Here is a 12406-nt window from a genome sequence, read left to right as displayed (position 1 = left end):
ACAAAAAGGAACGGTAGTGATCACTTTCCTGAGCATTGATAGTAACACTCCGCAACATCTAGTTAAAGAGATCAGCCCATCTCAGCCTACAATCAGACTGCACACTTGGTTTCTTCCTGCCTCCATTGAACGTCCATATCTCTCAGAATGTTGCCATCCCGTACTACAGCCTACCGGTTGATGTACGAAAGCTATCTGTGAACGTGAAAACGACACAGGAGGCGGCCGAAAGGGCCCACAAGACACTCATCAGCCGGCGATTTAAGGTTGTGCATATGCCATCGGTGGTTGGAAGAGGAGCCAAAATGGTAAAGGCAAGGATTGTAGCAGTGGGCGAGAGGATGTTGAGCCTAGCAATGCCACTGGGGACTGCGTTGATTAGATGCAGGTAACGAGATTCATCAGGAAGTTTTGTTCTTTTAAGTTAACATAATTGGAGATTATTTATTATTTTTAAAATTACTCACTATTATTATTAACAAAACTAACTATTTATCATGATGTAAGCTTAAACATTCACCAATATGAAAAGTTTTTTTTTAAAAAATGAAAGATTATTAGTAATTAAACATGATTATTAAACTAAACTATGATGTACGGAACATTAAGGGAAGAAAAAGATAAGGAAAAATAAGAGGTATCTACCACTTCCGAAGCCATTGCACTTGGCGAGTGTTCCGCCAAGAGGTTTAAACCATGGCCAAATCTTACTGATTTTTTGAGTGGTAACAGAGCTTGCTGATATCTGTTTATATAGAACTCTAAACCTCACTCGAACAGGAAACAGACAAACACTATATAGGAAACTAGGTACCTTCACTAAATAAATAGGAAAACACAAGTCCTGAATTAGCATAGTTTAACGTAATGTAAAAGAGACAAGGAAAAAAATCCCAATCCTTCTCTCGGAGGGAAGCAACAGAGACAAAACACTTGCTGCAAGCGTTAATCATCTTCCTAAGCACCACTGCTTCGTAGTAGTTAATATACCACATGATATGTGAGGAGCAAGGGAAAGCGATTCGTCTTGGTATGCCAGCTTCGATTTATTCCTGCCTCGGTTGAAGGGGCCAAGAGCATTTCTTGCGTCGTATGGAAACAGGAATTAGAAAGCTATATATTCAAATAAACATACAACGAACATCAGCAGATGCAAGAAAGCTACTAACAATAGCTGCATTTTGTTTTCTTTTTTGGATTCATTTGAAATAACCAGTTCATGGCTCTCTACAATTTTCTCAATACATTCACAGAATTACAAGCATTTTGCTATAGGGTGACATTGGCAGACCTGTAGAAACAAAACTATCCCCATAAATTTGCTAAAAATGGGCTGATATTATAGGGTTGGCGATATAGCTGTGACATCTATGTACAGTAAAATGAACTGGCCAAAAACAAATTTCAAAGAATCATGAACCAGATGTTGAAACTAATGAGTAAGCCCATTCTGCCCTCCTTGTTTTCGGGACGTGGATTGGGATGGATCATCATCTCTGGTGCCACAAAGTTCACAAGGGTTAGAGGAACTCTGTGAGCACCAGTTATCCGGGACACTCAAGAAGTGCGCAGTCATGAACTTTCTGAACCTCTTTTTGTACTCTATAGGAGATATAACAGTTGGCAACAGATTTTTAGGAACAAGGGAAGACTTCACCCATGTTTCCAGCTGCTTGTCCCAGGTATACTGCCTGAGATAATCAATAATCCCACACACAAGCACTCGTTGCTGGGTGTCTACTCCGACCAGTAAAGAATAATCCATTACATTGATTGACTGCAAAAACAAACAAGAAATGTGTCAGACAGCATATCCTATAGAGCATTTTGAAAAATTAACATGAAAAATAACATTAAGATTTGTAATTATCAGCACAAATAGTAATTATGAATTGTAATTAAAAAAAAAAACAGAGAATCAAGAGCTAGCTAAAAACGTTTAGCATATTGATCAAAGCGAAGAGAAAGGGTGCACTGCAGGCCAAGCAATACAAAGAGGGCAGGAGGGACCACAAGCAGCGCTGCTTCTATATTAGTAAGTATCTAGCTTGTACATCAACTTCCTATTATCTAGAAAATTTAAATAATGATCCAGAAATTAAATCAGATTCAAGATATCTGGTTATGGCTCTGTTTAATTAGTAGAGAGAATTGATGTCAAGACTCACGTTAAGAAAAGTTGTGTCATTCCAAACAGCCCGTTCCAGGAGACGCTTTGCTGTATTACTGACATACAGTGGAGAGGAATTCATGTCATCAACAAAGTTTTGATCCAAAAGAACATCTCCTGAACCATCAGCTGCGGAATTGTATCTAGCATGTAAAGCTCCCTTAAGATCATACTGGCGAGTAATGTTTCGACCAAAGGTAAGATTCTCCATGACCATTAGATCATGCTTGATCTCTTTCCCGCTTTTTGTCTGTCTAAGGATCACCTGAAAAATTGCATGGAAATAATTAAGTTTTTGAAGAACAAAGCTAAAAGGATAAAAAGTTATGAAATCAAGAAACCAAACCTGATAAATCCCCAGAACTTTTGCAAGGCAAGTTTGGTTTCCCGACTCAAATGACTCGTTCATGTATTTGAAATAATGTGGAGCAAACTTCACAAATGACTCAAATTCTGTCTTCTTGATTTCCTTTATAATAAATCTGTCATCAAGTGTCTTTGCAAAAAAGGATTTGCTCTTTCCACCTTTTGCATCCCAATTCTTACAACGACTTAAGGAAGCGATATAATCAAGTTCAGATGGACAGCATCGATTCCGAAGATCATGGAACTGCTTAGCATATAGACAAATTACTGAGTATTTACCCTTTCCAAGTGATTTTGACCGCCCAAAAGCGACTTCAGGGCTAAGATTTTCTAGACGAACAAGTGATTCCAACAAATTCAGCCCATCAAAGCTGGACAAGCGCGACTCGTCCGAAGAAATGTTTAGCATAGAATGGACAGAATCTGTATCAGAACCATTAGAGGACCAATGTGGGGAGATCATTGTAGGAATTCGAGTAAGTATGTCTAAACTATCAGTTGATTTCAAAGACATGTTACCCTCTTTCCTATCATCTTCATTGTAAAGCTCTGTTGAAATAGGTTGACCTTTCAAAAATGCCAGTGCACAGGCAATTATGCTAGAGAGTTCATCATCATAATCTTTCACCATATAATTATCAGTTCCAAGAGGGATGTGCAGCCTCCGGCATTCCTCAGTGATTAGCTGATGGGCTGCAGACATGTGTTCCTGAATATTGCTACTGATAGGCTGAAATTTTGGCATGAAACCTCTCTGAAGATCCTTCATGTAGATCTGTCGGATTTCTGGAAATGGCATCCAGAACCATCCATTTGAGTTCTCTAAGCTGGATGCCAAAGAACGTGCAGACGTACCCTTTTTAATTGAATCAGAATCAACAAAAGAATCACTGCTCCCTATACCTGTAGTAATTGGAATGGTTCTTTCAACTTGTACATCAGATAAATAATCTGCTTGGCAATTTCCATCATCAGAATGCTGGTGGGCAGAGCCACTAGGTTTCACAGATAGTTCTTGGTTGATAAATCTGTTCTGGCTCAGACCACTCACTCTTGACCTCTCAATATCCTCAGCCACAGCAGATGAGGTGTAAAGATTATCCTGCTTCCTAAATTCATGAACATGATCATCAACTGGAATTTCTTTGATTGAAAATTCACTTGCCTCGACAGTTGTACTGAGCATGTCCCTTAAATTGCCACTGTTGTCAGAAACTTCATCACTGCTTCCCAAAGTACTATCATTCCACTGGATTTTTCCATCAGCAGTGTCAGTCATCTGCGACTCAAACTGTTCCTGCAATTCTTTCTTACTGGCACCGGTTACTAACATCAAAGTATCAGGCAAGAGCAATGAATGCAGGCGTCTTTCCCAAATGCATGATTCAAGAAGAAGCTCCCACGATAACTGATTCAAACTAAGAAGCTTGTAAACAGCCTCATCACCATTCTTAGCAACTGCATTCTGAATGTTTAACTGATTTTGTTTACAACAGTGCAACCATGGGAAAAAGGAAACACTTAGCAACCATGAACTGAAACAAAGCACTTAATGAAATACACAAGTATAGGTATAACATGAAATTGTGGAAACCGCCATGTCATGTCATTGCAATAAGAGTTCCTTGTAAAATTGCAACTAATATACACGCGCGTCCATGAACCTAGGAAGAGGTAAATGACAAAAAACGTACAAAAACTAACCTCAAACTCAGAACTCTCCTGCTTCAACATATCTTCAATATCAGAGAATTCTTTCAATGAACCTTGAAGGTTCAGAACTGACCCTGCAAATCGAGATCTTAAATTCTTCAATGCCTCGCCAACCCCATTGAAGATCAGCATCCCTTTTGAATAAACCTTGAAAAAACAACAGAAAAATCAATTCCACTTCACAGTAATTCAAGATATCCTAAAAGAGAGTGTGGAAGACAAATATCTTCCAACATTTGTAGAGAAACATCAACGCATCATCAAACATCAAAAAGAAGATAGGATCAGAGGGACACATACAGCATGGAATTCTTTCTTGAGGCCATCAAGTCTGATTGAATGATAGAACTCCAGCTTCTGGGGTGGGAGAGACACATTATAGGTTGTCACTGGAGAGTGTTTAAACATTGCTGCCATTGGACCAAATCTGCAAAATACATGTATACCATGAATGATAAAGCACAAAAAGTAAATATAAGATTTCGCACGTATGTAGAGAACAGAAATGCAGAAACCAGTTAATTAACTTAATCTACATCGAAGTTCCTCAAAAAGTAAACATGGTCCCTTACAGCAAAAATCTGACCAAAATATTCCAGAAAAATCCTAGAGCATCCATCCTCTGGCTAGGTAAGAAATGTGAGCTCAAGGCCAGGGAATTCCTCTCTGGACACATTTTATCACTTTTTCATGAAAATAGAGATTATTTGCACAATCTTACTAAATACAACAAATTCAATAATTTAAAGAGGACCAGATTTTATATCCCATACCCAAAGAAGTAGAGGAAGTCTCTCTCAAGCGAATGGCCACAGCTGAACAAGCTACCAGATGAAAATTGGTGAGAAAAGCTTATCTCCAAGAATTTTCCAAAAGACAGACTACGCGCAGAAGTTGAAATCAAGACTCGTTTAGTAGATTTTGGTAATCTGCTTTCATGTTTACATTTACCACAGCGAATCCACATCCAAAGTTTTCCTTCACCTTCTCCAGGCAAAGTCTTGAAAAGCCTTTTAACTCTTATTGTCAACTGCTTATTATGATGAGCATAATAGTAAAAGTGAGCCTCAGGCAACTCACCACAAGTGTTGCACTGGCTTCTCTGCAAAATGCAGCAGTTTTTCTATCAATGCAAACTTCTAAACATTGCAATCTAAATCTAGAAAACAGTTGAGGACCAATTACATTGTACCATGCTGTAGACATGATGGATACTTAGGTCAGTGAAGCAAAAGGATAAACCTAATTCTAAAAAGATAACAAAAGTCCTTCAATAAGAAATATTTTTTAATTCCCATAAGGTATGGCCAATCTAGAACTACATCCAGATGATAACAACATAAAATATAATATTCCCTGATAAATGGAGATTTGAAATAACCTGATTGAGTAAATTATCCCGAAGAAACTTTCCAAGGGGAACATCAAAATTCCTGTAGAACATTATATGAGAAAAATGGCTTTGCTCACATATAATCCCTCTCAAGGCATTCCGTCTAGACATCAAAACCAAAATACTCTGAGAATCCAACACTGCATTGGCATCACCCTTACTTTGGATTTGATCTTCTTTATTTCCAACATCATTTCCGCTGTCCAGAGTGGCTACAGAGTAAGGTGACAAAGATTGAGGTTGTCCATCATTGGCAGACTTCTCTTCATCAGAATCCTTTTTACCTTCCATATCATGAGGGTCAGAAGCTTCCAAAGTTTTTAAAACTGGAACCTCTTCCATGATTTGACCATTAGTTTCTTGTCCATTGAAGCCAAAGTAATCAGACAAGGACTGATAAGGAGAAGAGGAGACAAGAGGAAAGCTGTCCCCCATAACTTTCTTCAGAGAGGCTGAAAGAGAGGAAAATCCAGAAAAAAATGCAGGATCATATCCCTCTAATCCTATGTTTAAATTGTGGGAACCTTCTTCATGAAATCCATTAGAAATGGGAATATCAATGATAGATGAACCAGTTTCAGTTGTAGACTCCTCAACACGAGGAATCCTAGTTTCTAAAGCAGAAGAATGTTGATCTATTGATGAGGTATTAACTACTCCACCAAATATTTCTGAAGAGAACATTGCCTTCCAATCAACAAGAAACGATGTCTCAAGAATCAAGTGATATGCCATGATTACAGCAAATTGGACCACATATTTAACCCTCTTCAACTCGTCACTATGACTTCCTTTCAACAAAATCTGCAAAATTATATTGTACAGGTAATTATGGTTGCTTTACATTGAAAGGAAGAACAGAAAATATTCTGAGTGGTAATGATCAAATTTTCAGCAGCCTCTTAAATACAGAAGAGAAACATATATCATCCAGGATAGAAAGCAATAAAGGACTTGATTAGCTGCATAAAATATAGCATACACGTGTAAAGAGAAACTTCTCTTTCCGCAGCAAAGAATGCAATGTTGCACTAGAAAAATGTGATTATATTTAAAGTAGTATGCAGCTATTGACTTCCAAGTTTTACTGATGCATCACCAGTTTACCACATAAAATTTCGTGTACAAAACTAAACACAAATAACTTTATTAACTTATGCTTAACTTAGATAGCTTCCATGATTAGGTCGAACTCTTAAGACTTGAGAATAGACAGCGTTCAGAGTTGATCAGAGAAAACCATTATATAATGGTTGCAAGATAATATATAACTTCAAGGCCAACATTCACATATCATTATGACCATGTCAGAAAGGTCAGGTGAAAGATTTCAATTGACCAGCCAGGTCTACAAGAGCACATACATGTTCATGTATCTGAGAAAGAAGGAGAAAGCAACCGAGGGTTCGTTTACGTGCAGACACTCCTGGTGCTAAAAAAGTGATGCATGTGTGTGCACACTCCACAACAGAGAATTAGGGGGGAAAGTAAATAAGAAGCGAAGGATTATAGACTCACTGTACATCCCAGACATGTTGGACAGCCCTCGATGAACATCAATGTCTTCCTTGGCTTCTTTCCTCCTTCGCATACCACAACATGTTCCTCAACAAATCTCTCAATATGAAAGGAATCACATTGCTTTAACTTCTGATTCATTAAAGCATCAGATAATAAAATTGGCGAACCAGTACAGCGAGCAATTCTTTCTAGACGATGGAGCTTCATGTCATAGACCAGTGTCATTCCTTTTGCTAGGATGCACTCTTGGACATCACGAGAAACAGATTTTTCTACTAAAACTACATTTGGACGGCACATTTCTATGGTCTCAATGAGAGCCCTCAGATTATCCTTTTCCTGTTTATGAGAAAATGATCAAAACAAATAGGAGCATATATATGTGATCAAAACAAATAGGAGTATAGATATGGACCACATACCTGCTCCATTGATTTAAACGATGACAATCCACTTGAAGAATGACCAAGCACACCTTGGATCAGCAACAACCTTGGGTTCTTATACTTAGTAGGCATGTGCTTGTGAGCAGCACGCTTTTTAAAGACCAAGCCTTTCACTACTTCACTGCAAGAAAATACAAACAAAAATGAAAAAACTTACTCAAGGATTGGAAGGTGTATAAAAGTTAACGCTACTCTGCTGACTGGCATGAATTAGGTACCTCATTATTGTAGAAGAGACTATGAGGCTGAGGCATTAAAAATGCACAACAATAATAAACTTAAATATATCAAAGAGATATCACCTTTCACTACGAGAACCAGTTGCAATGCATTTCACTTTCACATAGCCATCTGGATCCATTGCTTTCCGATCTATTGCTTCAGGCTTCAAAAACGAAGCAGCTTCCCATGATAAACATGTAACAATATCCACCCAACTTTCACCATCTCTCATCAGAGAGGCAACACCTGCAGTTTTAAGAAGTTGACTCACGACAGCCTTGAATTTCACGTTAACTACTTCGTCCATTGCCTTTTGTTTTTCTTCTTTGAACTTGAAGCTCCGACTGCCTTCATCCCTCGAGTAACTCAAAGAACTAGGTTTACCCCATTCTGTGCCGTCACCACACTCGTCGTCGTCGTCATCATCGATAAAAGCCACACTACCATCCAAATCATCCTCTGGATCTTCTGCTTCAGGAGGCTCCCAAACCTGCGCATCTACTTCATCATCACTGATTTGAGAAACATCATTTCCTTCGTTTGAAGATCCAACACATTTCTCAAAAGCATTATCTTTTGCTTCTTGACCGTGAAGAAGTTCCACAATTTCTACATCTCTCACTGTCTCTCTATCAGTTCCGTTATGGCTATCCTTCAAGTTGTTTTCTGTCGCTTTAAGTAATCCATCCACTCTATTTAAAGGAGCTTCCAATCTTGAGTTGTGCAGTTGGTCATTCATCCCATAACTGAGATCTTTCTGAGCACTGCGTGCTGCTTCCTCTTTATGAGCCCTAATAAAAGTCAGAAGATAAATCGTTTTTAATAACAACCATCTAGTAGTATGTAACTGCACTACATTTCAAAGATGTGATCCATACCAGTCATGCGAGTTTACATCGACATTAAGATCGCCTAAACAAACAGATAACAAAAGGAAAAAAGCATAAGAATCATAGAACAAGATGCTAGTGTGTTACAAAAATAAATAGGATGAATGACAATGAGAGGCAGAAATTTACTGCAGCTAGACATAAATCTATCACTGCTAGGCAACGTAGTAGTTGGACTGATCAGTGGTAATATAGAATGACTCGAACCATCACGGTTCATCAAATCTGGTTCCTGCTTTTCCTGACAAAGTCGGCAAGACCAAATGGGCTCTTCACCATTTAGTTTTAAACAACCTCCATTCTCTAGTTTCTTCTTTTCATCCTTCAACTTAGTCCGATCAGCACCACAATAATGACACATGCTACACATCCAAATCCAAAAGGAGTAAAACGGCTTAGTCCATTTCAAATAGTGTACACCCTCGATCACCTTATAGGTTCAATAACAAAATTAACTAATTCAAAATAAGTAATTATTTTCCTGGGATAGAAGACACTTTAAAATATTAAAGCAGTAGTTCAAAGTTCAAACAAAAACGTGAATTGAAAAAAGAAAAGAAAGGAAAGGAAAAACAAGAAAGAAACACATAAATGATGTTTCCTCGTCTTTAACTAAATACCAACGAATTTCAGATCTCTTCTACTCAAGAAAAAAAAATACAAACTCTCGTAGAAAACCTAAAAAATAATGATTTACTCCACCAAATCTCAAATTTATGAGAAAAACTTCTCATCTAACATGAACCAAAAGGCTGCGTACAACAGGGTGTACAGACTCAAAATCTTCATCAGGGGCCTTGGAGGGGAAAATTAGAAGGGAAAAGGAAAACACATTGTTAGGGTGAACCCAAATTCTATACCAAATGAAAAGGCAGAAATATCCTTTAAATCAAGCTGTCCCAGGTGAAGTTCTTACTACATGATGTTTTCTTTACAATTGCCAGAAACTGTAGAGGAAACATTTGAAAATATTTTAAAAAAATAATTCAAAGTTCTGCACTAACAGTATAATAAAACCAAGATTCAAAAGAGGTTCCTCAGAAACTGAAGTATAATCCAAAACCAGAAACTTGATCAGAAACAAGTTCAAGATTGAAATGAGAAAATAAAGGATCCAATTAGTACTCGTTAAAATACCAATCCTGGAAAACTAAACAAAATCAGCAAAAAGACAGAAAACATTACTCATATCTTGAAATCCACCAACACTACCAAGAAAACTGATCAAAAAGGTCTGAAGAAAACACACCAAGTTTGAATGCCAAATTTTAAAAAAGCAATTCCCCACAATACTTACAAAGTAAGAAAATTGATCTACGAATTGGATATAATCTCCAAATCAGTACTCAAAACCGGAAATGGCAACTAAATAATACCTTTAAAAGACCATTATCCATTACAGAATCGAGATTTCAGAGGCAAGTAACCGTTTTTTAGTCTTGTAAACCAGTCAAAACAAAACCAAATAAGAAATACCATCAAGAATGAATTAAAAAAAGCAAAGAACATGACTTACTGTTAAAGAAACCAAAAGGGTACAGTGATATGGTTATTGTTTCTTGTTTCAATGATCAAGTTTCAATCTTTATAAGCAAAAACACTAAACTAAACTAAAAACTTCCACAACGTTTGAAGGCAAAATCTGTAAGTTCTTTTTCAGTAAAGAAGAAAGAAAAGAATTGTTGTGAAGTCCACATCCAAAATAGAGAGGGGTCTCAAGAGGGGAGAGTGGAGGAGGAGAAATAAGGGCAGCAGAGAAGAAAATGGAAGGAAGGTATTTAAAGTGGGTCCCCCGTGGTGGTATGAACAGAGTCAGTTTTTTCTTTTCTTTTCTTTTCTTTTCTTTTTTGGATATTTTTATTTTTATTTATTTTATTACAGTATTGTTTTTGAGGTAGATTTGTCTGAAGAATTAAGGCTTTGGACAAGGCTAGATATTCTGAATCTTGTAAGAAACATGAAGATAGTTAATATTTTTTAATATATTTTGCTTTTAGGCCCCTATGGTTTTAATATTTCTTGTCCTTTGGCATCTCATTTTGTCTTAATTACTTTTGATAATTAAATAGGTGCCTTCTGCATCTTCCAAATTATAAAAGAACCAAATGATGAACCACCGGCTGCATTCCTTGAATTCATGAGCGGTTATTGGTTGAAGTAGTTTTTATTTAAAAATATATTAAAATAATATTTTTTATTATTTTTTATATTAATACATAAAAATATTCAAAAATTAAAAAAAATCCAGATTTTTAAAAATTATGGTTTCAACGTGTTCCAAACAATAACTTGTTAGAAATAATAAGAAAATTAATTAAGAAAATAACATGTTCTTTAGTAAGATTCTCAATAGTAATTTTAATGCATTGACAAATAAAATTTATTTTCCAAAAAAATAAAAATTATACTGTTGATCATAAGCTTGCGAAGCCTGCAAGAAAAAATAGTAATTTAACTTAACAGCTTGCAGTCAAATTGAGTATCCACTTATGTGACATTTTCCTTTTGGTCAAACCTTGCAAAACCCCCCAACCAGATTTTTGTCTCAATTGGGTCCTTCTTGTGTTGATTTATTTTTAATCAGATCCTTTTATCTGTTTAAATTAACAAAATTGATGGGTAGTAACGTGGAACTTATTTGATATCGTTTTGATATGCTGATGTCAAAAATAAATTTTAAAAAATAAATATATATATATTATTTCAATGTATTTTCAAATAAAAAATACTTTAAAAAACAATAACTATTACAATACATAACGGGCTCCTGGTCTTTGTGTTTTTTATATGGTCTATTATCAATGCTGGGGGAATTTTAGCAAATTCATGGGTTTTTTTATTCAGAAAGGATTTAAAAAATGGGTTTTACATGACTGCATGACAGCTTTAATGAAAGGACTTAATTGAGAATCCATAGAAGATTGGGAACCTTAATGTGGTTTTCCCTATAGGTTAGGGATTTTTTTATATTTTTTATATAAAAGAGAGAAATAAGTAAGGGAAGGTGAAATATTCGGACCATTGAATTGGATAAATGCAGTCACGGAATCACCCAGAGAGAGAGAGAGAGAGAGAGAGAGAGAGTTGTGCATTAAATAATAAGGCATTAACAATATCTAGGTACAAGGTCGGATTAATATTTAGACATTAAAATTTACGGGGCATTCATGTATGCAATGTAACTAATAAAAGAGAGATTGCCCAGCTTTAAAGATTATGAAAATTTTCATCAGGGCGAGGATGTTGAATGGAATTGCGTTTCAAATGGGATTTGTAAAAGAATTGATTTTAAAAAAAAATTAACATTTTTATATTTTTTATTATTATTTTGATGAGCTGACATTAACAGTATTTTTTTGATGTATTTTAAAGTAAAAAATACTTTGAAAAATAATATTCAACACACTCTTAAACACCTTTTAATAACAAATCGAAAGTTTTCTATTTGATTACTAATAGGTAATGATATCAAAAATACTTTTTAAAATATTTTTTGCTTGAAAAAATATCAAATTAATATTTTCAAGTTTTTTTTATAGTTTTGATGTGATTATATTAAAAATAAAAATAAAATTTAAAAATATATTATCTTGATATATTTTCAGTTGAAAAATATTTTTTATAAAAATATTTTACACCGCATTACTAAACATATACAAGATACTGTTTAGCATTGCAATTCAAT

The 12406-nt window shown here is 35.7% G+C and overlaps 1 protein-coding gene and 1 long non-coding RNA gene across 3 annotated transcripts; one reads left to right on the top strand and one right to left on the bottom strand.

Annotated features, from left to right (window-relative positions):
• The first annotated feature begins 11 nt into the window (after window positions 1-11).
• LOC133668341 (uncharacterized) lies at window positions 12-3692 on the top strand. The gene is made up of 3 exons (XR_009833681.1): window positions 12-388; window positions 1915-2035; window positions 2198-3692. It is a non-coding gene; the product is annotated as an uncharacterized LOC133668341 (long non-coding RNA).
• LOC133668340 (putative 1-phosphatidylinositol-3-phosphate 5-kinase FAB1D) lies at window positions 1152-10464 on the bottom strand. 2 transcript variants are annotated; one of them, XM_062088119.1, is made up of 13 exons: window positions 10238-10464; window positions 8851-9083; window positions 8710-8743; window positions 7912-8622; window positions 7586-7730; window positions 7161-7502; window positions 5631-6446; window positions 5023-5351; window positions 4550-4676; window positions 4241-4396; window positions 2517-4013; window positions 2169-2435; window positions 1152-1777 (listed from the first exon to the last, which is right to left on the bottom strand). In XM_062088119.1, exons 2-13 carry the CDS (start codon window positions 9080-9082, stop codon window positions 1433-1435), a joined length of 5001 nt encoding a protein of 1666 aa, XP_061944103.1. In that variant the 5' UTR covers window position 9083; window positions 10238-10464; the 3' UTR covers window positions 1152-1432. The 2 variants fall into 2 exon arrangements, with proteins under 2 accessions (XP_061944103.1, XP_061944102.1); XM_062088118.1 differs by lacking the exon at window positions 10238-10464 and having other exon boundaries at window positions 8851-10185.
• Between the last annotated feature and the right edge of the window lie 1942 nt (window positions 10465-12406).

Source organism: Populus nigra, chromosome 11, assembly GCF_951802175.1.
Source record: "Populus nigra chromosome 11, ddPopNigr1.1, whole genome shotgun sequence".
NCBI lineage: Eukaryota > Viridiplantae > Streptophyta > Magnoliopsida > Malpighiales > Salicaceae > Populus > Populus nigra.
The sequence above is the reverse complement of the archived record's forward strand: the minus strand, read 5'-3'. Positions and strand labels throughout refer to the sequence as shown.